The sequence below is a fragment of the Pseudochaenichthys georgianus genome, unplaced genomic scaffold (genome assembly GCF_902827115.2).
Source record: "Pseudochaenichthys georgianus unplaced genomic scaffold, fPseGeo1.2 scaffold_622_arrow_ctg1, whole genome shotgun sequence".
NCBI classification, from domain to species: Eukaryota; Metazoa; Chordata; class Actinopteri; order Perciformes; family Channichthyidae; genus Pseudochaenichthys; species Pseudochaenichthys georgianus.
Window position 1 is genome coordinate 50146 of NW_027263180.1, and position 26079 is coordinate 76224.

The following is a 26079-nucleotide window of genomic DNA, read 5'->3' on the forward strand; positions in this document are numbered from 1 at the left end:
CTTGTTCTTGAGTAAAAGTAGAAGTACTCAGGTCTAGTACTTGAGTAGAAGTACTCAGATATTGTACTTGAGTAAAAGTAGAAGTACTCAGATCTTGTTCTTGAGTAAAAGTAGAAGTACTCAGATATTGTACTTGAGTAAAAGTAGAAGTACTCAGATCTTGTTCTTGAGTAAAAGTAGAAGTACTCAGATCTTGTTCTTGAGTAAAAGTAGAAGTACTCAGGTCTAGTACTTGAGTAAAAGTAGAAGTACTCATGTGTAGTACTTGAGTACAAGTAGAAGTACTCAGATATTGTACTTGAGTAAAAGTAGAAGTACTCAGATCTTGTACTTGAGTAAAAGTAGAAGTACTCAGATATTGTACTTGAGTAAAAGTAGAAGTACTCAGGTCTTGTTCTTGAGTAAAAGTAGAAGTACTCAGGTCTAGTACTTGAGTAGAAGTACTCAGGTCTAGTACTTGATTAAAAGTAGAAGTTCTCAGATCTAGTACTTGAGCAGAAGTACTCAGATATTGTACTTGAGTAGAAGTAGAAGTACTCAGGTCTTGTACTTGAGTAGAAGTACTCAGGTCTTGGACTTGAGTAAAAGTAGAAGTACTCAGATCTTGTTCTTGAGTAAAAGTAGAAGTACTCAGGTCTTGGACTTGAGTAAAAGTAGAAGTACTCAGGACTTGGACTTGAGTAAAAGTAGAAGTACTCAGATCTTGTACTTAGGTAGAATGAGTAAATGTACTTAGTTACTTTACACCTCTGGGTATTAATGTACTATATGAATACATGTTATACAGATTCTGCTCTGAGAGAGGAAGCTAAAGGAAGAGAGAAACAGATTTATTTGAGAGAAGCTTTTGTAGACACAGCAGGACGGCGGATTCATTGTTTTATTTGCTCTCACATCATGGGCTTCTTTTGGAAAGTCGTGACGATGCTTTAGGACAGAGAGACAAATAAGTGATAATAACAGACGTGCAAGAGGAGGGTTTAATTATATATTTATATGTATTATATATGTTTTGTGCAGATTGATCCCACAGTGCTATATGTGTTTCCAATGCAGCCAAGATTTGATTTAAATGGCATTATATTTTCTATCACGTTTTGTCAGATGGTGTTTCCTCCTGCTCAGTTTGGGCTTTAACATTTTGTGGGAGTTGTTTTAGTAGAAGAAGAAATGCACAACTCTTTTTACCTTGAGTTTTCATTCTGTAATGTTTGATGGATGTTTGATTACACATTTAAACGGCTTTATTTTAAATATCATTTATATTCATGTATCGATCATGTGAGATTAGCTTGGGTCTAAATTACATCATAATGCTTAATTAATTAATAAATAAATCAATGTATAATGTGCTGTATATATTTCTATTAGACACTACCGCCATCTAGCGACTGAACGCACGCATTACGTCAGACGTCAAACGTGGAGGGGGAGGATCCCGTGACGTCATCGCGTTCACCGTCACGTCGTTGGACTCCGGATGCTGCAACGGCGGTGAAGTTAGCAAACCGTTTCTGCAAAGTTTTAACCAGATACTTTGGTTTAAAAAGGTAAAAACTGGATATTTATGTCTCATATTTGTTTGTTTGCTTTGTCACAAACTATAAAGTGATTTAACTTCAATGCAGATAGCCGTAAATAGCAGATAACGGTACTTTAAACGAGCTAAATGTACTCGCTTTCACCAAACTCCACTCAAAACATGCACATTTCTGCTTATTAATTAAGTGTTTGACTATATTTATGCACTTTCTTAATGTGTAACAGTGTTGTGCATTATTCGGCAGATTCATAATGCATGTTGCAAAACGCTTTTTGTTTTTAAAGACGTTTTTGTATCTGATTAACTGTCAGATACACGTGCATCTGATTAGCGTGTATCTGACAGTTAATCAGATACACGTGAACACTGTCTGTTTCAACAGCTTAATGTCTTGCAAAAAACACATTTAAAGGGTTTTATCTGCCGTTTTTTATCTTGAGCCTATTTCCTTTTAGCTAATGGTGTCTAACGGAGCTACTGGTTTGCAGAAGTTGTATTTAAGCTGCTATTTTTACCTGCAGCTGTTAGGTGTCCACATGCATGAGGTTACAGCGGAGACAGTTGAACACGTTTTGCATTACTTATTAATAACTAAATGTGTATTAAACGTACACATGTGTGCTAATTACCCATACCATTTAGACATGAATGTATATGAACTATTGTTCTCAACATACATGTGACAGGAGAAGTCAGATGCTGCAGGAGGCCCTACCTGCACATCTCTATGGTTTCTACATCCAAGCATGATCAGCTTCACAAATAGTATTACCTCGTACAAGTCCATTTAAAATGACTCTGACCTAACATGTATGTATCAGTATCAGAGGTGGTGTGAAGTCAAAGTCTATTATGTATTGTCTCCATGCAGTCGGACTACAATGTGCTTTTAGTTGAAACGTCCGATGCATTTCTTCACCTTTGCTCCCGAGATAACAGATGTGTGTGTTATGTGATGTGTGTGTTATGTGATGTGTGTGTTATGTGACGCTGTTGTGTTCCGGTTTAACACTTAATCTCGTTTTATTTTGAAAGTCCAACAACAAACCTTTAGTTTAGAGTCAATAGGAAATATATACTGTTTTTGGGAGGCTGTGGCTCAGTGGAGTAGTGTGTTGATCTTTGGATCAGGTGGTCACAGGTTCGATCCCCACTGCAGTCAGCATGTCGTTGTGTCCCTGAGACACAGATTGCCCACAGTACTGAGTATGTGAGTCGCTTTGGAGAAAAGCATCTGACAAGTGACATGTGATGTATTATGATAACAGTACGTGAGCAGGCGTTCATATACAACTCAGTTATTGATAATTGTTTAAATATAATGTTAAAGTCTCTTTGTTGTCTTCCTGCAGATCAGAGATGTCTCTCACTCAGGTTTCATCCAACAAATGTGCCGGAGGCTTCCAGAAGGTCTTCGAACATGAGAGGTGAATATTCAATACATTTACACACACACACACACACACACACACACACACACACACACACACACACACACACACACACACACACACACACACACACACACACACACACACACACACACACACACACACACACACACACACACACACACACACACACACACACACACACCATGTATACATCACTTCAGGGGACATTACATTGACTTACATGCATTTCCTGGAGACTTATCCTTATCAGATTTAGGTCCCCACAAGTATAGTAATGCTAGACCACGCACGCACGCGCGCGCACACACACACACACACACACACACACCTGTGGAGGTATGTTATGAATCAACGTGTGTGTGTGTGTGTGTGTGTGTGTGTGTGTGTGTGTGTGTGTGTGTGTGTGTGTGTGTGTGTGTGTGTGTGTGTGTGTGTGTGTGTGTGTGTGTGTGTGTGTGTGTGTGTGTGTGTGTGTGTGTGTGTGTGTGTGTGTGTGTGTGTGTGTGTGTGTGTGTGTGTGTGTGTGTGCAGCACTGAGCTCAGGTGTAAGATGAAGTTTGCCGTCTACCTGCCTCCTAAAGCTGAGACGGACAGATGTCCCGTCCTCTACTGGCTCTCAGGTGAGTGGACGGCTACTGGGGGAGTGTCCAAACAATAGTCCAATGAATAGTAATAGTGTTTTCTTAATGGACTATTTTCAGCGGGGATTAATCCACATGTGTTGCTCTTTTCAATAAGCAGCATGTGACTCCTAGACAAGTGTTATTTCTAACAATAGAGCCTAATTTTTGGGTTTTTTAAACGACATTTACTAAAAATATAATAAACAAAAATCAGACTTGTGCTTTAAAAAAAAATCAAAACAAATATGATGTCCGTGAAACAAGATGAATAATCTGATGCGAATGATGCCGAACAAAATATGAGTGAACCTAATAATTCTAAACTAAGATATTCTTTAATCTCATGTCCTCCTCTCTCAGGGCTGACGTGCACGGAGCAGAACTTCATCACGAAGGCAGGAAGTCAAGTTCTTGCTGCAGAACACGGGATCATCATCGTAGCTCCAGACACCAGCCCACGTAACACACACACACACACACACACACACACACACACACACACACACACACACACACACACACACACACACACACACAGGAACAGGCACACACACACACACACACACACACACACACACACACACACACACACACACACACACACACACACACACACACACACACACACACACACACACACACACACACACACACCACACACACACCACACACACACACACACACACACACACACACACACACACACACACACACACACACACACACACACACACACACACACACACACACACACACACACAACAGGCACAGCAACACACCACACACACACACACACACACACACACACACAACACACACACACACCACACACACACACACACACACACCACACACACACACACACACACAACACACACACACACACAACACACAACAACACACACACACACCACACACACCATCACACACACACACACACACACACACACACACACACACACCACACACACACACACACACACACACACACACACACACACAGTCACACACACACACAGTCACACACACACACAGTCACACACACAGTCACACACAGTCACACACACACACACACACACACACAACACACACCACACACACACACACACACACACACACATCACACACAGCACACACACACACAGTCACACACAGTCACACACAGTCACCACACACACACACACACACACACACACACACACACACACACACACACACACACCACACACACACACACACACACTATTTCATAAAATCCTTATTTTATACCAAAAGCTGGTGACTACATTACCCACAATGCATCAGCTCCACCACAGATTAAAGTGTGTTATGCTAGTAGCTGTTAATGTATCGTGCAGCAGAGCCTGTGAAGTCACGTATTTCTGCAGATATGTAACTTCTTTAGACTCGTACACTAGACTGAATCTGATGTTCTGTTAGATGATATGTAGAAGTACTTTGTGTATTTAAACGTCTCTCCAGGCGGCTGTAGCATCGAGGGAGAAGACGAGAGCTGGGACTTCGGGACAGGAGCCGGTTTCTACGTTGACGCCACCGAGGATCCTTGGAAGAAGAACTACAGGATGTACTCCTACATCACTGAGGAGGTGAGAGTCATCCACATTAGGGATCGACCGATATGGCTTTTTCAAGACCGATACCGATTATTAGTAATCAAGGAGACCGATAACCGATATTTGAAACCGATATACATTTTCAGTAAAATCAGAAAATCAAACTCCAACACAACTTATTTGAAATGCATTTAAGCATATATTATGTTTAATGAACTTTTAAACATCTTTAATTACATTAAAGTAAATGAGGTACAAATAAAATAAAAAAACTACTAAAACTTGTTCTGAACTTCTGAAAATTGAGTTTAGTATTCCCAGCAGCACCAGATTACGGTGCGGAAAGCAGAGTTGCTCAGCATGCTCTCCCGTGAGACGGCTTCTGTTCTTCTCGTAGATGGCAGAGACGTCGCTGAAGACCCGCTCACTTGGAACAGACGAGGGTGGTGGGCAAAGAAACTTTCTTGCTTGTGTGGCAAGTAGCTTGAAGCGCCCTTCATTCTGCCTCCACCACTGGAGTGGATCCCCCTTACGCCTGTCGATCACTGGCTCCTTGAGGTACATACGTAACTCATCCTCGAGGCAGCAGTGTGGGATGCTAGAAGAGAACTGAACATGTTATCAATACGGCTACGACAAGATATCTGTTCTCTTCGTTGCCTTTTGGGGTTTCTTCTGTCTTCCTCACTGGTCCCTTCTGCAGCAGCAGCAGGCTCTTCTTGACTGGTCACATCCTCTTTCAGCCATTCTTTGGCCTTGGTCAGTGTAGTGTCAGAGGAGAATACATGAGGATCTAGGAGACATGCCCAGTGTTTCCCTAGGATGGAGTCATAGCAGCGGTGCTAAGGCACGTGGGCCCAGTATAATGTGAGCACGGACCGCATGGAATTTTTTAGTGTGTGAGCGTGCGAAGTGCGCCACGCCAATTTGTTTCTATGTGTCAGCACAAGAAAGGCTCTTGAGGCCTAGTACCAGGGCCGGTTCTAGCTAATTTGCTGCCCTAGATTTTATATGTAAAGAATAAATGAGAAATCTCTACAAAAGGCAAATACACTACAAAAAACAGAAACTTGTTGACATAGGTCATATCCGTCAAAATGGCTTCAAATGTATTCAGGATTGTATGAGCTTGTTTTAATTGGGGGGTGGACGTCACATCCTCTAGGGGGGTCCGGGGGTATGCCCCCCCCCCCCCCCCCGGGAAGATATATATTTTTTTAACATTTTAAAGTAAAATGCTTCAATCTGGTGCACTTTGAGCACACAATTACTAGAGACCTGATCTAGGGGGTACAACTCTAAAACACCCATATGAAAAAGATCTGTTTACATTTTAATAATCAAATAAGTATGTGAACATAACCAATAACCCATAGCCAATAACAAATACATGTCACTTATTTTATTTTTGTTGTTCATTCATATCTTATTTTATCTTAACATTTATTTATGCATATTTTTGTATCTCTCCAACTTTAAACGATATTTTTGGTTTACTGTCCTATAGTATACATTGGAATGATTTCAAACCTGTTGGAGTGCCTTAGAAATATGTGTTTACATAATTTGTGGTCAAAACGTTTGAGACCCACTGAGATGACTTAGGGGTGCGTTCACACCTGCCTTGTATAGTCCGGTTGAATCGAACCCTGGTGCGTTTAGCCGCTTGGTGCGGTTCATTTGGGTCGGTGTGAACACAGTCCGAGACCTCTGAAGTGAACTAAACAACCGGACTCTGGTCCGCTAAAATAGATGGTCTCGGAGCGCTTGCTTGCGAACTCTGGAGCGGTTCATCGCTGGTGTGAACGCAGTCCGCACCAAAACATAGGAAGCGCAGTATTTACGTGTCACAAGAACGCGGATATCTTCAAAAATCTTTAGCGAAAGAGTCTTTCAAGACATCCGCGGTTGTTTAGTTAAAGAGTGAAGCAGAATTAAGTGTTGAACAGTGTCGTGTAAAGTAAAAATTCTCCGTCAGCTACATAAAAGTAAGAACACCTGTCGTCGGTGAAACACCCCTCCTCTGCAGAACGTCTCTCATGGATAAGCAGGAAAAGAACACCGACAGGCTGATCAGGAGCCCGACGCGAAGCGGAGGGATCTAGATCGGCATGAAGGTGTTCTTTTCCCCATAATGACCGCGCTGCTTCACATTATCCCGCTTATTACACGGCCACATTCTCAACAAAGTAACGACATGACTCCCAATATTAATTGAAATGATTTTGTGGATTTAGAACATTATTTTATTGATTTAAAAAATAGTTGTATTTAAATGTACATGCATCCGCTAAGAAAAATAGTCCGTTGTTACTGTTTGAACTAACGTAGCAACGGCAGCAACTGCTTCGATAGCGTTTTTGAGGAGCTTTTTGATTACAGATTTGAATAAATCGTTGCTTGCTTTAAAAGTAGCACAATTCATTATGTCAAACCTTGGGAAGTATCTAGATATCCCTGCCCTAATGCTGGCAACTGAATATGTGTCGCTGTCTGACCTATGTCTGGACCGCTGCGTAAAAAGGAGGGTTTCTGCCCGTTACTTCTCCGCTGTTTTCTTGTCGCTCTTGTCTTGTCAGTTAGTTTCAGCCAAACTGTATACAGTTAAATCGAACGGACTTCTTTGTGCAGATGTGAGCGTCCTTAACAACGGTCAATAAATCCTTGACAGCGGTCTGTCTGTTCTGGATTAAAAACGTGTCACGTGTTTTGAATTGACCAATCAGAATCGAGTATTCAACAATGCCATGTAATAATGTTTTTTAACGGACGTTGTTTGATTATATAAGCATATGTCTGTTGATCTCCAGACTAACAGCAGCATGAGAATAACCTACCGAAAGTGCCGATGCTCCATGGCGGAGGCTCCGCTAGAAATTGCCGGGATTTGCGTTTGTACCCCCTTAATGTCTGACCAATGAACAGCATTTCTGTGCACATGATTTGTGTTTAAAGTGTATAGTCCCTTTGAGTTTTTGCCAGTGTGAACGCAAACCGAACCTTCTGAAAAATGAAACAATGTAACAAACTGTGGTCTGGTGCGCACCAGATAGCGGACTATTAGGTGTGAACACACCCTTAGACTGAAATGAACTATCTAAACACTCAGAGTCCTTTACCTCACTGAGCCTCTCAGTCTGACAGGAGAGCTCTCCTCCACCCTGGTTGTAGAAACATCTACTTCTTATATCCGTTAGCGCAGCTAGCACCAGATTCTAATAACAACAGCGCCGGTACCGGTGCGCCCTCTCTCTCTCTCTCTCTCTCTCTCTCTCTCTCTCTCCCTCGCTCGCTCTCTCGCTCCCACTCTCGCACTTTGGCTGTGAGCTGCAGGCGCCTGATAAGCCAACATCCCCCACTTTCATCACTTACAGCGCCCATCATACAGGGCAAATGGAAAGTGTAACCGGGATGAAAAGGGATGTTACATTTACTTAATTATGAATGTTGTTACATCAAGGCCGCACATTAGGATGAGCGCCAATGGTCAAAACATTTGTTTTTCCTCCCAGAGCTGCCAGCGCAGCGCCTCCACAGATCTGGTGCCCTATACCAAAAATCGGCCCTGCCTAGTACATACAGTGGCAATTTCTCAACATTTAGCAAAAATACACCTTTATTGAACATACAGTAACACAAATACTACAAATCCACATAACAAACAATCAAAAATGAAAAAGGGTCGCCACTTATTATTATTTTAATTAAAAAAAAAAATAGATTTCTTTTTTTTTGGGTACCTAGCTGGCGCCCCCTAGCAGCGGCGCGCATATTTCAGCAGCGGCGCTGCGCCGCCACTATTTGTATATAGGGGAAACACTGCATGCCAGCACCGCCATCTTTGTTTCTTCCAGTTTTGAGAAACGTTTGACCAGGCTCTCCCTCATGACTTGCCTGAGTGTTCTGATGCCTTGTGTCGAGGGCCCTTCACCTTGAAATAGCATCTTCAGCACAGCCAGACATGGAATGATGCAGGACGCTGAGGAGTTGTTATGGCTCACCTCGAGTGTCACTTCCTCTATTGGGATGAGAGTTTCGACCACATTGGACACAATGTCCCACTGGTGAGAATTAGGACGTAGATGCTAAGAGCACGCTTTTGCTGCAGGGCTCTTTGCAGCATGTGGAGCGTTGAGTTCCACCTGGTCGGGACTGCCTGGACTAGGTTGTGTTCGGGCAGGCCAAGGTCCTTCTGAATGGTCCTCAAACGCTGCTTGACAAGAATTGAGTGGTGGAAATGGGTGGCACACCTCTTTACCATCGCAAAGACATCTATGACGGCGCTTTGACTTGACAGACCATCATTCACCACGAGCTGCAATGAGTGCGCTGTGCAGCCGAGGTCTGGGAGTTCAGCAAGCCTCATTCCCTTGACCATATTTGCTCCACCGTCTCGAAGCACAAGTGCTACACGGTCTTTGCTTATTTTCCAGTTATCATGCCAAGGAATGTCTCTCCGATATATTCCCCAGTGTGGGATCCATGCATCGCCTTTGTATTCAAAATAACCTGCTTTCTGGTCCATTCATTGTCAATAAAGTGGCATGTTAGGCTCATCAGTGACTCGGTCGATCCAGACCAGCAGTCTGTAGGGAAGGAGAGTGAGTGGCCAGCATTCTCTGCTTGGATCAGGGCTTGTATCTTCTCTACAACCTTGTGGTGAACATCATACAGCTTTACAGCGCGGTAATACTTCTCGTTTTTCAGCGCATATCGTGGTTCCGCTGCAGCCATGAGGCGCTTAAAGCCAAGAGACCAGTGTGAACGGTTTGTCCATCAGTATAGATCGGTTATCAGATTTTGGCCACTTTTGTTGTTTGTTGTTTCTCAAGCATTGTAGGCTGAGTCATTGTCCCCTGCTGAGATTCAGATTCACGTTGCCCCTGTGCGGTTCCATAGGGTGATGATTCCTAAGCTGGGACCACAGGTTTGACGTATTTGTCGCTTTGCACTTTGATCCCATGCTGACACCTACTTTGCATGTGTTGCAGACTGCCTTCCCCTGTGTTGTTTGAGTGTAATACTCCCACACTGCACGTGTTGCCCTTTTCTTTAGTGCAGCCATCTGCAATGAGTTGGAGAGAGACCGAGAGTTAAAAGTGGGGCTGCAGGCAGACATGCTTAACTAACAATAATGCTTAATTTATTATATCTGTCTATCTAGCATGACATCCCAATAAGCTGCTAGCAACTGCAAAACACTAGTGCTAGCTAATGTTTTGAGGCTATTGCAGTAGACCTAACGTTAGTCTAGTAGCCTCACTTCTAATATGTTGCTAAACATTTGCTAGATACATGTTGGCTAGCTAATGAGCTTCACATATCAACCTGAAAAACGGCGAGGCTCCTGACGAGACGCTGCACGCACCCCCCACAGATACTCCGCTGCGAGACGCTGCACGCACCCCCAACTCTGACTTCGAAACACATGTATGGCTCTGCCGCTCAGCGCTGCTGCTCGCCTCTGTCTGTGTCTGCGTTCTTCGCACCTGCCTGTAATCTGAGAAGGTCCCGCCTCTATGACTGGCTCCCGCCCGGAAAATCTTCAGTGTTGATAGACACTTCAGTAATAGCCTATCAGATAGCGCTGTGGGCGGGACATTGCTCGTGTACAGAGAGTGGTGACTGCAGCCAGAGAAACGGCCGCATCAGAGCCAAAGTTTTATCGGCAATTTGATAAAAAGAAAAGGCCGATACCGATAATCGGTCAAATGCGGAATATCGGCCCCGATAATCGACCCCTAATCCACATCATTAGAAGAATTAGTTACAGTGTAAAAGTCCTCCTGGATGGATGGCAGGTTGTTTATTGTATCTGTGGTGCAGCACAGGTACAACTGCAGGCGCCAATAAACACTTAAATAACTTGAGTAAGAGCTGTGTTCAGAGCGTTTCTCTCCACCTTGAGAATATAAAGCTCCAGCTGGAAGGAAGAAGCTGCTTTACAGGTCACCTATTATGCTAAATCCACTTCTCCCTGTCTCTTCTACATCAACATGTGTCCCCTCTGTGTAAAGAGATTCTGAAAGTTTCAGCAACAAAAGGCGCGTTCACACCGGAGTACTTTTCCCTGTACTTTTCACGTTTAGTTCCGTTAGTACCCCTTATGTCGCGTTCACACCAAAAAGAGTACTTAGCGCCGGGAACTTTTACCCCCATTTCCATTGTTAGTGCCTGCTGAGAGGCGGTACTCTCCTGAGGGGAAAAAAGTGCCCCAGTTCTGATTGGCTGGGCGAATTGAAACCACGCCCCGTAAAAAACTGTGAAATGTTTTGAGCCGCCATTTTATTATCCTCGCATTAGCATTGTTAGCATTAGCATTCGCCCAGCGCACAAACGCAGAGAGACTAACTTTTGGCAACACAAAATAAAACATGGGAGCGGTGGAGATGAGGAGGTGTCGGCGTTCTGGCGATTTACTCTGAAGGCTTCAGTAGAAGCTGCTGGGACTCCCAGCAAAAATGAAACAATGCAACAAACTGTCGTCTGGTGCGGACTATTAGGTGTGAATGTGACCTAACATATTTGTTTATGCTCTCTCTCCCCCCTCTCTCTCTCTCTCTCTCTCTCTCCCCCCCCTCTCTCTCTCTCTCCCCCCTCTCCCCCTCTCTCTCTTTCCCCCCCTCTCTCTCTCCCCCCCCTCTCTCTCTCTCCCCCCCCTCTCTCTCTCCCCCCTCTCTCTCTCCCCTCTCTCTCTCTCTCTTTCTCCCTCCCCCCTCTCTCTCTCTCCCTCTCTCTCTCCCTCCCCTCTCTCCCCCCCCCCTCTCTCTCTCTCCCCCCCCTCTCTCTCTCTCTCTCAGCTCCCCAAACTGATCAACTCTAACTTCCCCTCGGACCCTGACAGGATGTCGGTCAGCGGGCACTCTATGGGCGGACACGGAGCTCTGATCTGCGCCCTGAAGAACCCTGGGAAATATAAGGTGCTGCACATTTTACTTTTATTAGGGCCCGAGCACGGAGCGCTAGGACCCAACGGCATCCTAGCACGAAGTGCGAGGAACCTATTGTTATTGGGGGAATATTTTTCTGCTGGCGTTTCCTGTTTTTGAGGGCTTTAGGATGCTTCAAAAGTTGTATAATTTTGCAAGGATTCCAGAATCAGTGAAAAATTCAACATCTGGAGTCAATGGGTTCAAATTGTCCAACGTGCTCTCTAGCGCCACCTATGGCCATTTCCATTTTTGGAAAGATGTACAAAGTCGTACCATAACTCCGAATGAGCTGACATTTTCCACACTTATTCGGCTGGACCTGCTCTACATATAATCTCCTTGAACCCCTGAACTCCGCCTACTTTTATTTTAATTAGCATAATTTACAAAACAATGAAATGTTAACTTCAATTTAAATTTTCCGTTTTTCAACACCAAACTTCGTATACAGCATCGCTGGAGGGTCAGACACATTACCGTAGAAAATGAGCATGTTCAGACGATAAATGTTGCCGCCATGAATCAAAACATACTCGCAAAAAGGCGGGGCTTAGAAAGAAATGCTCATAACTCATCAACAATGTCTCCAAACATCACAGATTTTGGTGGATAGGTTCAGTCTGTCTTGGGGAATAGGCACACCAAAGCATTTCCATGTTGGACTATAGGGGGCGCCAAAAACATCGCCACATTTGTTTTTACACATACTTTGTGGGTGACTACGAACTGAGATTTAAAGAATCCGAATGTAGGCGTGGCCTATACTTTTTTTTTTTATTGCGATAGCATAAAATCAGCTTCGGACGCAAAACTTGGGACACACGTCACAGTCCACGACCTTTTCGAGAATGTAAAAAAAAACACGTAATTTAAAAAAAAAATTGCTCACTAAGTGCCCCCTATTGTGTGGTAGTCACATATAGTTTCTCAGAACTTCACGAATTTTGGCACAGACATTCCTCATGGAATTGCGGACATATTACTATTTAGCTTCCATTAGCCCCGCCCCCCAATAAGTCGGCCATTTTGAAAAATGTGCGTTTTTCATGCATTTTAAGGACATTTTTGCGAATTCCTCCTAGGGGAATAATGGGAAAAATTCCAATCCCCGACACGTTCAGCCCATATCCAATGTGATGCTAAATTGCGAAGAAAATAGTTGCTAGCTCAATCGGGCAGGTCGTAAGCTAACGGAGAATATACAATTTTTTACGATTTACATGTCGCAAATGACTACAAATGACTCCAAACTATTCGCATATAGTTTTTCCAATATTCACGAAACGCTGTATACAAATTTCTCTTATGATTGAGGACATATTTCAAATTTGCTTTTATTAGCCCCGCCCCCCAGGAAGTTGACGATATTGAAGAATGTGCGTTTTTCATGCATTTCAAGCACATTTTTGCAAACTCCTCCTACGGATATGATCGAAAAAATTCCAATCCACAACAACTCAAGCGCATATCCAATGTCATGCTACATTGCGAAGGAATAGTCCTTCACTCGAACGGGGAGCTCGTAGGTTAACGGAGACTGTACCATTTTTGACCATTTAGCACAGTGGGAAGTGTAGCACAGTGGCCGGGTTGGGAAGCAAAACTCGGTTCCGAGTAGGAACAAATAACAATTGTCCGGTACCGGGATTAATAAGAGTTGTGAGGACAGGAGGCGAGGCCGAGCCCCGCGGACTGCAGCTCTCTCTATGCTCCGTATCAGCTGATCGCTGCACGGTGCAACTCAGCGTCTCTCTCTCTTTCTACACACAGCGGATCCGCTGCCCGTTTAACAGCCTCATCTTTGTCAAACTTTCTTATGTTCTTTCTCTAACACGTAATGAAGGTTATTAAGCGTTTTAGCTCCTGTGTTGTTAATATTGACCGCCATTTCCTTTATGAAGTGAAGCAGCCTCCCTGTCTGTGTCCTCGCGCTGTCCGCACATCCCCGGACCCCCAGACTCGGAGCAGCACAGGGATGTCAGTATTGTTTATGAAGCAGGGTATAGAAAGTACATTATTGAAATGAAAATACTATTTATTTACTTTTACAAACAGTGAGCAGCTGGGCAGCTGCAGCAGGTGTAAGCGTGCAAGCGAGTTGTAGAAAAGTGCTAGGCATATAGGCTAACAAATATAATGTATTATTAGGTTATGTCCTATGTGTTGGACATGTGTGGTTGGACTCTGTCTCACAGGCAGGTTGCAGTGTAACATCAGAGGACACTGGGCCAATTCTACATTCTCAAACTGCACCACTTAGAACTAACTAAACAATGCAGAGATTATTTTTATATAATTGTATTCAATAACTGTAAGAAATTAAACAGTATGAAGTGATTTGTAAATAGGAATACAGATTTGACTTAATGTTTTCATAAATATATTTTTCTCCTAGTTTGACTCATTTTTACCCTCTCAAAGAACCGGAATCGAGAACCGAAAATAACCGGAATCGAAAAGCAGAACCGGAATCGTTAAAATCCAAACGATATCCAACCCTTTGTGGGATTCAGTAAAATCTTACCGCTCACTTACGTAAAAATGTAAAATACGATGACGAAGAAGAAGATTCCAGTGGCCCCAATTTTTGTCCGTTCTGGACAAGTGAAAAATGTATTCGGACAAGTACATTGCCAAACTCACTTGTCCATGGACAAGTACTCTCTAAAAACTTTTTCTCACATTGCATGAAGAAGAGGGGACACATGTTGATGTAGAAGAGACGTGAAGAAGAGGGGACACATGTTGATGTAGAAGAGACGTGAAGAAGAGGGGACACATGTTGATGTAGAAGAGACGTGAAGAAGAGGGGACACATGTTGATGTAGAAGAGACATGGAGAAGAGGGGACACATGTTGATGTAGAAGAGACATGGAGAAGAGGGGACACATGTTGATGTAGAAGAGACATGAAGAAGAGGGGACACATGTTGATGTAGAAGAGACGTGAAGAAGAGGGGACACATGTTGATGTAGAAGAGACGTGAAGAAGAGGGGACACATGTTGATGTAGAAGAGACATGGAGAAGAGGGGACACATGTTGATGTAGAAGAGACATGGAGAAGAGGGGACACATGTTGATGTAGAAGAGACATGAAGAAGAGGGGACACATGTTTATGTAGAAGAGACATGGAGAAGAGGGGACACATGTTGATGTAGAAGAGACATGGAGGAGAGGGGACACATGTTGATGGAGAAGAGACATGAAGAAGAGGGGACACATGTTGATGTAGAAGAGACATGAAGAAGAGGGGACACATGTTGATGTAGAAGAGACATGAAGAAGAGGGGACACATGTTGATGTAGAAGAGACATGAAGAAGAGGGGACACATGTTGATGAAGAAGAGACACGAAGAAGAGGGGACACATGTTGATGTAGAAGAGACATGAAGAAGAGGGGACACATGTTGATGTAGAAGAGACATGAAGAAGAGGGGACACATGTTGATGGAGAAGAGGGGACACATGTTGATGAAGAAGAGACACGAAGAAGAGGGGACACATGTTGATGTAGGAGAGACATGAAGAAGAGGGGACACATGTTGATGTAGGAGAGACTTGAAAAAGAGGGGACACATGTTGATGTAGAAGAGACATGAAGAAGAGGGGACACATGTTGATGTAGGAGAGACATGAAGAAGAGGGGACACATGTTGATGGAGAAGAGACATGAAGAAGAGGGGACACATGTTGATGTAGAAGAGGGGACACATGTTGATGAAGAAGAGACATGAAGAAGAGGATTTTGCACAATAGGTGACCTTTAAACATAAAATATCTGATTTCTCCGTGTTCCCTCAGACTGTGTCGGCGTTCGCTCCGATCTGTAACCCTGTCCAGAGTCCCTGGGGTCAGAAGGCTTTCTCTGGATACCTGGGGTCGGACAGAGACACCTGGCAGGTGAGAGGAAACACACCTGAGTGTCATCAGATTTATATTGATTCTACATATCTTTGTCGCAAGAATAGGTGTGAACAAAATATATGACTATTATCAGATTTTATCATCACCCTTAAAAACATTTATATTGTTGTTGTGGTTGTATAAAAGTACCAGAACGAACAAATTAGATGAAAACAAAGATGGATTAAAGCTGCATTTTTGGTTTGGAAATAATTATAATGATCTTATTTTGTAATCTATTTTAAAGAGCATTTTAAAAGCAAACTGGAGGTTTATAGAAAAAGCACCTATTTTTCAGTTTCTTTCATATTTATTCTATTTATTGAAACGTTCATTGGAGCCTGCAGAGCTTTATGACGTTTGTCTATTGACTCGTTGTCTTTTTTCTGCAAACTGAATCTACCTACAGAAACAGTAAATAACCTGCCATCCGCTATTGTATTATTTCAGTGTGTGTGTGTGTGTGTGTATGTCTTTTTCTTTCCTCTTTCAGCTGGAGAATTCAGATTCAGAATACTTTAATGTCCAATAAATGTACATATAATGTGTGTGTGTGTGTGTGTGTGTGTGTGTGTGTGTGTGTGTGTGTGTGTGTGTGTGTGTGTGTGTGTGTGTGTGTGTGTGTGTGTGTGTGTGTGTGTGTGTGTGTGTGTGTGTGTGTGTGTGTGTGTGTGTGTGTGTGTGTGTGTGTGTGTGTGTGTGTGTGTGTGTGTGTGTGTGTGTGTGTGTGTGTGTGTGTGTGTGTGTGTGTGTGTGTGTGTGTGTGTGTGTGTGTGTGTGTGTGTGTGTGTGTGTGTGTTCCAGGCTTACGATGCCACAGTATTGGCTGCTTCGTACTCCGGCCCTCCATTGGACGTCCTGATCGATCAGGGGCGGGACGATCAGTTCCTGTCGGCCAATCAGCTGCTGCCAGACAACCTGATCGCCGTCTGCTCCGAGAAGAAGATCCCCGTCGTCTTCAGACTGCAGCCGGTGCGTCTTTAAAGTGTCTCAGAAACACGTGTCTTTATAACCGCCATCCTCCGTATCACTCTCACTATCTGTGACATATCCAAGACTGATAAAAAATAAAAAGAAGCCACTCCCCAGATATGTATTATATGGAAAACAGTAATTTAATGTTTTCAAAATGGCATTTAAAGGGTTAAAATCCTGACAATGATGAAATATGATATTTTTCATTAGGACTGAAGTTTCTTTAAAAATTGAACCCAAAAAAGTGGTGACAGTTTTTTTTGAATATAATGTTTTTATCAAAGTTTTTGGAATGACTAATTAGGGAGTCGACTTGATCTTATTTTATCTTATCACCTCTGTTGGTGCGCCCTCTGTTGGTGAGCCCTCTGTCGGTGCGCCCTCTGTTGGTGAGCCCTCTGTCGGTGAGCCCTCTGTCGGTGAGCCCTCTGTCGGTGAGCCCTCTGTCGGTGAGCCCTCTGTCGGTGCGCCCTCTGTCGGTGAGCCCTCTGTCGGTGCGCCCTCTGTCGGTGCGCCCTCTGTCGGTGAGCCCTCTGTCGGTGCGCCCTCTGTCGGTGCGCCCTCTGTCGGTGAGCCCTCTGTCGGTGCGCCCTCTGTCGGTGCGCCCTCTGTCGGTGCGCCCTCTGTCGGTGAGCCCTCTGTCGGTGCGCCCTCTGTCGGTGCGCCCTCTGTCGGTGAGCCCTCTGTCGGTGAGCCCTCTGTCGGTGAGCCCTCTGTCGGTGAGCCCTCTGTCGGTGAGCCCTCTGTCGGTGCGCCCTCTGTCGGTGCGCCCTCTGTCGGTGAGCCCTCTGTCGGTGCGCCCTCTGTCGGTGCGCCCTCTGTCGGTGAGCCCTCTGTCGGTGCGCCCTCTGTCGGTGAGCGCCCTCTGTCGGTGCGCCCTCTGTCGGTGCGCCCTCTGTCGGTGCGCCCTCTGTCGGTGAGCCCTCTGTCGGTGAGCCCTCTGTCGGTGCGCCCTCTGTCGGTGAGCCCTCTGTCGGTGAGCCCTCTGTCGGTGAGCCCTCTGTCGGTGAGCCCTCTGTCGGTGCGCCCTCTGTCGGTGCGCCCTCTGTCGGTGCGCCCTCTGTCGGTGCGCCCTCTGTCGGTGAGCCCTCTGTCGGTGCGCCCTCTGTCGGTGCGCCCTCTGTCGGTGCGCCCTCTGTCGGTGCGCCCTCTGTCGGTGAGCCCTCTCGTGCTCACACTGACTGAGGGCCTCATTTCCTGTTTGTAAAATATGTTGTTAGTTTAGAGATTATAAAACAATAATCACACGTTTTTCCTTTTCTACACGGTGGCTGTTAGAGATCCAGCTACAATATACTGATGTTAAAACTAGTGCTGTTTTGTAATCGTTTGACAGCCCTAGTTAAAACCCAAACACGTCCTTTTGTGACGGAATTCAAATCAACCCCAAAACTTCAAAGTAAATTATTTAAATCTGCATTTTATTCATAACCAGTTTTCCCAAAAGCATCAATTGTACTCTTAATTAAATAATAATAATAATTGGCTTTAATTAGATGTTCCGTGCCTGAATGCACCTGAATCCATTATTTTCAAACAACACCATTCATTTGTTGTTCTGATTACCAGGAGGGTTATAAAAGCTCTTTTTCTTTGGTTGGTTTGGTCTTAAATCTCTCTTTTATTTTCAAAAAAGTTGTTTATTTATTTTCTGTGAATGGAAAATAACGTTTAAATATCTCAGGAGGTAAAATCTCTGTCAGACAGGGTTCGTACGGGTGCTTGAAATGCTTGAAATTTGACGTGGTGTTTTCAAGGTTGGGAAAGTGCTTGCATTTTGGGAATGGTGCTTGAAATTGAGATAAAGTGCTTGAAAATGTAAATGCTTTACTTTTACAATAAATTGCTGTCTGACTGAATAGTTCGCTTTTTAGATTAAAAGAAAATAATTGCTTCGCTTCTACATAAAACAGCTCGCTGCACCTTCCCGCGCTATGCGCGCGACCTGCAAGTGTTTGTGTTACGTGTGACCTGGGCATTCTGATGAGAGATAGATGACTGTGTGCCAGGAGGCTGCCGTTTCAACGAGCGTTGGCTAGCAGAAGACAAATACAAGCCATGGCTAAGACGAGGGTCAAGCCCACGAGTAGCCTCCTGCAAAGTTTGCAAAAATAACGATGCGAGAGTCTGCGCTGACGAGCCACATGACAGGTACGCCGGAGAGCATTTTAGATTAGGCTAACGTTGCTTGTTACGTTTGTTTAAGCTAACGTTAGCGAGCTGAATAGCGAACTCCATGAGGGATAATAATAATTGCAGGGGACAATCATTTCAGAGGAGCGTACCTATGTTATGTGCGTTACAGTCGCCATCGTGTGGTGTTCAGAGGACGAAGCTCTCACGGCATTTCGTGTTATAGTCACGAAATATAATCTATTGATTCGACACAGAGCGATTTTGAAAGCAATGTATTTCTACTGTATGTTTCGTGCCTAAACCAAATGAGACTTGCTCTATCGAAATCAGTCGCATTGACCCGTTTGTATTACTGGTCTGGGGGAAGCTCGCGAGTGTGTTTGTGTGTTTTTGCGTTTGTGTACCGGGGAAACACCGGCGGCTGTTCTGCCTGCTGTGACGTTACATTAGTCCGTTCTCCGCTTGTAATTATGCCGAAGCTTCAAAGTTGTATTTATCATCTGAATTTGCCGAAACAAGTTTAATATTCTGAAAGCCAAGACTTTGTTTTTTTGAAAACAGATGAAAACAAACTGTCTTTTATATAAAATTGAAGTATTATAGTAAAACTACATTTTGCTTTAATCCCATTTGTAGAATGAACATAGTCTTCCTTTGGAGATGTATAAGTCAGGAGTCTTGAGTAGCATTACCTAAAATCATTGGACACATTTGTAAATATTATTTTCAGCCCTGGCGAATAATAATCGATTATTCGACCGACCCCCCCCCCGCGATAGAATTAAAAAAAAAAAAAAAAAAAGAAGGAATTCCGTTGTTTTCTTTACTGGACCATGTTTAACAGTACAAACAACAAACAAGCTCATCACATCTCATCACAACGACGTGGCCTTGAAGTGAAGTCGGTAATGGCCGGCTGTGCTGCGTCTTTCTCTGTAACCTCTTTGGCGTGCTTCGCACTCAAATGCCAACGCATTGTTGAGGTTGAGCTGTGATAGACCAACGTCTTTTCGCAGAGCTTGCATTTAACTTCCTTTGGACTTGTAAGTTCGAAGTAGTTCCACGAGGAGGAACTCTTTTTACCTGCCGCTTTGTTCATCTTTAGTCGCACGTGTGAGGGAGAGGGAGAGGGGGGTGGGGGCGGTGTGTAGCAGCTGCAGCAGCAGTCTGCTCTGCACGCAGGCTTCCTCCAAGTTTACAGTAAAACAAACTGGTGGTGTGAGCAATGGCCATTTACAATTATTAATACTATTACTATTATTAGCATATATATATTTATATATATTTTGGTTGAAACTAAGCCAGAAAAAAAAAAAAAAACATAAAAAAAATAATATATATAAATAAAATCGATTTTTAAAAATAATATTCGATTATGGAGACTGTAGCGAATATTCGAATAATCGAATAATCGCTGGCATCCCTAATAGGTACTCAGATGTTGTACTTTAGTAAAAGTAGAAGTACTCAGATCTTGTACTTGAGTAAAAGTAGAAGTACTCAGATTGTGTACTTAGTAAAAGTAGAAGTACTCAGATCTTGTACTTGAGTAAAAGTAGAAGTACTCAGATCGTGTACTTGAGTAGAAGTACTCGGGTCTTGTACTTGAGTAAAAGTAGAAGTACTCAGATCTTGTACTTGAGTAAAAGTAGAAGTACTCAGGTCTTGTACTTGAGTAGAAGTACTCAGATCTTGTTCTTGAGTAAAAGTAGAAGTACTCAGATATTGTACTTGAGTAAAAGTAGAAGTACTCAGGTCTTGCACTTGAGTAAAAGTAGAAGTACTCAGATCTTGTACTTGAGTAAAAGTAGAAGTACTCAGATCTTGTACTTAGTAAAAGTAGAAGTACTCAGATCTTGTACTTGAGTAAAAGTAGAAGTACTCAGATCTTGTACTTAGTAAAAGTAGAAGTACTCAGGTCTTGTTCTTGAGTAAAAGTAGAAGTACTCAGGTCTTGTACTTGAGTAAAAGTAGAAGTACCAGAGTGTAGGAATACTCTGTTACAGTAAAAGTCCTGCATTCAAAATGTTCCTCAAGTGAAAGTAGAAAGTATTCTCATCAACATATAGTGAAAGACAGTAAAAGTAGTCGTGCAGATTGGTCCATTCCAGAATAATATATATGATATGTTTTATAATGATTGATCATGAAAGTGTTCTCAAAGCTGGTGGAGGTGCAGCTAGTCTGAAGTACTTTGTAGACTGCAGGGTAGCTGGTGGATTTACTCCAGGTGGAACTGAAGTCTGATTCAACACTTGATTATATTTCACATCATTCATCCACATCTGTGAAGTAACTAAAGGTGTTAAATACATGTAGTGCAGTAGAAGTACATCATGTACCTCTGAACTGCAGTGGAGTAGAAGTACACCATGTACCTCTGAACTGTTGTGCAGTAGAAGTACACCATGTACCTCTGAACTGCAGTGGAGTAGAAGTACACCATGTACCTCTGAACTGCAGTGGAGTAGAAGTACACCATGTACCTCTGACTTGCGTTCACTACCAACAATTAATCAATAATGTATTAAAGTTATTTGGCTGATTGTTGTATATCGGCTCAGCCAGGTTATATGGGAGGCCCAGTCTACGTACAGGTCACTCATTTTGAAATATTAAACTTAGTTTTCTTTTCTTTAATTTTTCATCCTCGTGTCTAATGCTATCACGAAACACACACGTGGTTGTTTACAGCATAAAGAACATCTGATTTAATGTGAGGTAGGGAAATAATCATTTGAGTATGTGTATATAAATATGTAATTTACAACAGCTGTGAGATGCTTGAAAAGCTGGAAAATGCACCTTGAAAATGCTTGAAAAGTGCTTGAATTTGACTTTTGAAAAGGTGTAAGAACCCTGGTCAGAGATTCTTCACTTAATGCATGAAATGAGGAGTTTTTAAAGCTGTGTGTTGTGTTTGTGCTGCAGGGATACGACCACAGCTACTTCTTCATCTACTCCTTCATGAGCGATCACATCAAACATCACGCAAAGTTCCTGAACGCCTGAACGCACCACGGGACAGGAAGCTCAGCCCGGACTTCCTGCAGGATGCAGTTCAAAAAAATCACTTCTGGTTTCTAAATCATAATTAAGTCACTTCTTTAAGTTTGAGCAGCACTTACCTGAGGGTTTACATAACGGGAGTATTAGTTTTGGATCATGGAGCCACAGGAAATGTTTGCTGAGAGCTGATTGGATGTTGCAGAGACTCAGCGGAGATTCTCAAAATAAAATCCTCAGATAATCTTTTTGTTGTTTTGTTTGTGATTGAAGTTTAATGTGTGAAATCATTATGCTGTCCCTTTTTATAGGAGCCACCAAATGAACAGAAATAATATATACATCATCAGTGGCTACTGTATATCCCCGAAACACCAGCCCACAAAACAAACATGTAGAAATAATTATGCAACATTAGAAGTTATATATATATGATGAACAATAGTCTAGTCCAGGGATGGGCAAATGGCGGCCCGCGGGCCGCATGCGGCCCCAACCTCCTCTTTTTGCGGCCCTCATATTAATTTATAAACAACGTAATTAATTAAAAAATAAAAAAATAAAAAAAATGTTTTCCATTTGTTTTACTTGTAGTACTGATACCGTCCACTAGACTCCTAGTTACGTCGCGAGCTGCGTACATGATTTCAAATACCACAAAATAATCTGTGATGCATTTGTGTGTATTGTGTTTGTTTCCCGGGGAAACCCTCACAAGAAACACCGGCTGTTATGCCTGATGTGACGTTAAGTTGCCTCTTATAATTATGCCTTTACAAGCTTAAAAGTTGTATTTATCATCTGAATTTGGCGAAAAAAGTTTAATATTCTTAAAAATACTTTGTTTATTTGAAATCAGATGAAAACAAACTGTCACGTACCCTGCCGTGTTATCTATGATTACTACGCTTTTCATTCATAATTTCAGCAGGAGGGAGGGGGAGTGGTGCTGAGGAACAGCAAAGTGCGGGCGTGTTGACATTCCCCTTATTGTGGAATAAGGAGAATGCAGAGACTGGCTACAAGTGTTTTAGGTTCAAGTTAGACAACTAATGTCTGGGTTAATCTCAATACACACCATTTCCGTGCTTTCCAATAGTTTAAAATAGCTTTATTCCACTGTTTAATAACCTGTTCAATACAAACATGCCACTTGTACAAATGAAATAACATTTCTGTGAACTGATATTTGTTTAGTGAGCTTATTAGAGGATGTTCCCATTTATTGGGGATGTTCCCTTTGATTGTAAAATGTCAATGAAGATGTCAGACTTAGTATATTTGTTAATAATTACATACAACACATGGAATTTTTGTGTGTTCCAAGTGAATCTGCGGCCCCCTGGTGGCCAGTACATCAATTATGTGGCCCCCACCACCATCAAAGTTGCCCATCCCTGGTCTAGTCCATGTAGTAAAGATTGAGTTCGTCATTTAAGTAAACACACACATTTTCTTATTTGTGGGCAAAAGTTTCCCACATTGTGATCAATAAAGTACTTCTTATCTTAAGAGTTAGTTAAGAAAATCCTAATCAATCTGAAGCTTGCCAGTCAGAGTACTAGGCCACCGGTAAAGGCAACTTGCACCTAGTTGATTAATATAATATATAACAGTATTAAAATATGCATAGTGACACCCCTGAAGCTCAGTAATCATCATAACCAAACAGGTCCAGTTTACATAATGTCCTAGTGTCTAATCCAAATTAACAATGTCCCTTAGAAAGACAATGTGTGACCAAAGTGACACATGTAAGATTTTAACTTTGGAAAATGTTAGACAACAGATTTATCATTTAGATATCTTCTCAGGGCTTACCTGAGTGCGGGCGCAAGCCCACCCTAAATAAGGCGGCCTCGCCTCCTGACTGTCATCCTTTTCTCTTCAGCGAGCAGGATAAACAACTGAGAGAGCGAAAGAGAGAAGAAGATCGAGAAGAATGGAAAACTCACCAGTCCTCGAGCACCGACCCTGTCCTACGTGCAGCGGCCTTATTGCAGGTGCTGATCCCCACCGCCTGTGTTTCGAGTGTCTGGGGCCTGAACACGCCGGGGCCGGCTTGCAGTCTCCTTCCTGTAATGCCTGCCGGATGCTACCACAACTTAGCACCGCATGGAGCATTTTCAGGCCTACTATGTGTCACCGGAGGAAACGGAGGACCATGTGGACCTCGAGGTGGTGGTGCTGGAGGAACAGGATGCGGCTGGAGCGGTGCCATTCTCTTTCGCCGGCCCCGTTCGTCGAGGAGGAAGACGACGAGGGTTCCTCGATGTCGGGTGCTTCTGGTTCCGGTGCCCAGGACAGGCCGCCACACAGGTCCACACGTCAGGACTTCCCATCGGTGATGGCCATCGCGGAGCGTGTAGGGTTACCGCTCCCCCCACCACTATCGCCAAAGCCGGTGAGGGGTTTTACGGCCCAGCTTCCCATGCGCAGCCGGCCTTCGTTTCGCCCCGGTTGCCAGACATCTGGCATGAGAATAACCTGCCGAAAGTGCCAATGCTCCATGGCGGAGGCTCCGGTAGAAATTGCCGGGATTTGCGTTTGTACCCCCTTAATGTCTGACCAATGGTTGAACAGCATTTCCGTGCACATGACTTGTGTTTAAAGTTTATAGTCCGTTTGAGTTTTGCCTGTGTGAACGCAAACCAAACCTTCTGAAAAATGAAACAATGTAACAAACTGTCGTCTGGTGCGCACCTGAGAGCGGACTATTAGGTGTGAATAGACTAAAGTGAACTATCTAAACACTCAGTCCTTTACCTCACTGAGCTGTAGTCATCAGCCTCTCAGTCTGACTGGAGAGGACTCTCCTCCACATCATTGTAGAAACATCTTCTGTGTCGGAAAAAAGGTATGAAATTGATGTGAATTGATTGGGTGAAAATGAAAGTTTGAATGTGCTTTTTATTATCACCGGTCGTTTATGAGAAAATCACAACTGAATTGGGCAGTTGTGATTACAATATTGGTAATAAATGTAAAACTGTGAATTAAAGTTTCATATTTGAACATGATCACAGCATGATATGTGATATGAGAGAAGCTAAAAACCCTGTATTAGTTTGGACCTATTTTTCTTCAAATAAACTGATCCTATCTTTTGGATTGGGACAACTTAAAAGACATCTGCGCTCTCCTCTCCTGCTTCAAAGGTAACATTGCACCCTGCCACACTCACTCTTAGGTAGGAACACACCTTACTGATATCAAAATCCTTCGGGATCGCTTAAACAGATTTAAGAGATTTGTCTGAATTGAAACAGCAGTTAATTGAACCTGGTTCTTCAGGAGTTAATAGAGGTGCGATCTTGCTGAAGTTGGTGGATCTGAGCCAAGCAGTAAACTCACATGGACTCAATAACTTCGGTTAGGTCAATTAGTAGGTCTGAGTAATTTACCGGAATAAATTATCAGGACCTCACCGACTCTTACAACACTCTTCACGAGGTAAGCGTGTCTGAGTGTACTCTATCAGCCAAGTAAGCTGCGGCCCTGACTCCTCCACGGTCATGCCGAGGGAGGAGAGGTTGCGGTGCAGTGTGATGGGTTGTTAGACGACAGGGCGTGTATCCATCAGGGCTCCACCCACTGTACCCATATAGAGTGGCGAAGTCACGCCCATCTACTTCCGGTCCATGGGACCTTATTTCGGGGAAAATTATGTATTGAAGTCAATGGAGAGAGAAAACGTATCTTTCGATTCCGTTTGAATTGTGCCACGAATTACACATATGATGTTTGTCATTCTTAAAAAATCATTTCCATGTCAAAAAAGTCACAGTTTTTCGTAAAACTGTTGAAATATGACTATGAAAAATACGCAACTAGAAAGACTACAAAACCCAGAGTCGCGTAAGTGATGTCACAATTGTTTTCCTCCGCTAAATATGAGAGCTCGATAAGATAACTTTAACAAGATGCCTGTGTGCTTAGTACCAGTTTGTTATCATACCAGCAATGGG

General features: G+C 43.3%; 1 protein-coding gene across 1 annotated transcript; it reads left to right on the top strand.

The window, feature by feature from the left end:
- The first annotated feature begins 1439 nt into the window (after positions 1–1439).
- esd (esterase D/formylglutathione hydrolase) lies at positions 1440–22357 on the top strand. The gene is made up of 9 exons (XM_034079458.2): positions 1440–1550; positions 2896–2970; positions 3490–3578; positions 3942–4040; positions 5064–5188; positions 11956–12075; positions 15893–15991; positions 16799–16966; positions 22037–22357. Exons 2-9 carry the CDS (start codon positions 2903–2905, stop codon positions 22115–22117), a joined length of 849 nt encoding a protein of 282 aa, XP_033935349.1. The 5' UTR covers positions 1440–1550; positions 2896–2902; the 3' UTR covers positions 22118–22357.
- The last annotated feature ends 3722 nt before the right edge of the window (positions 22358–26079 follow it).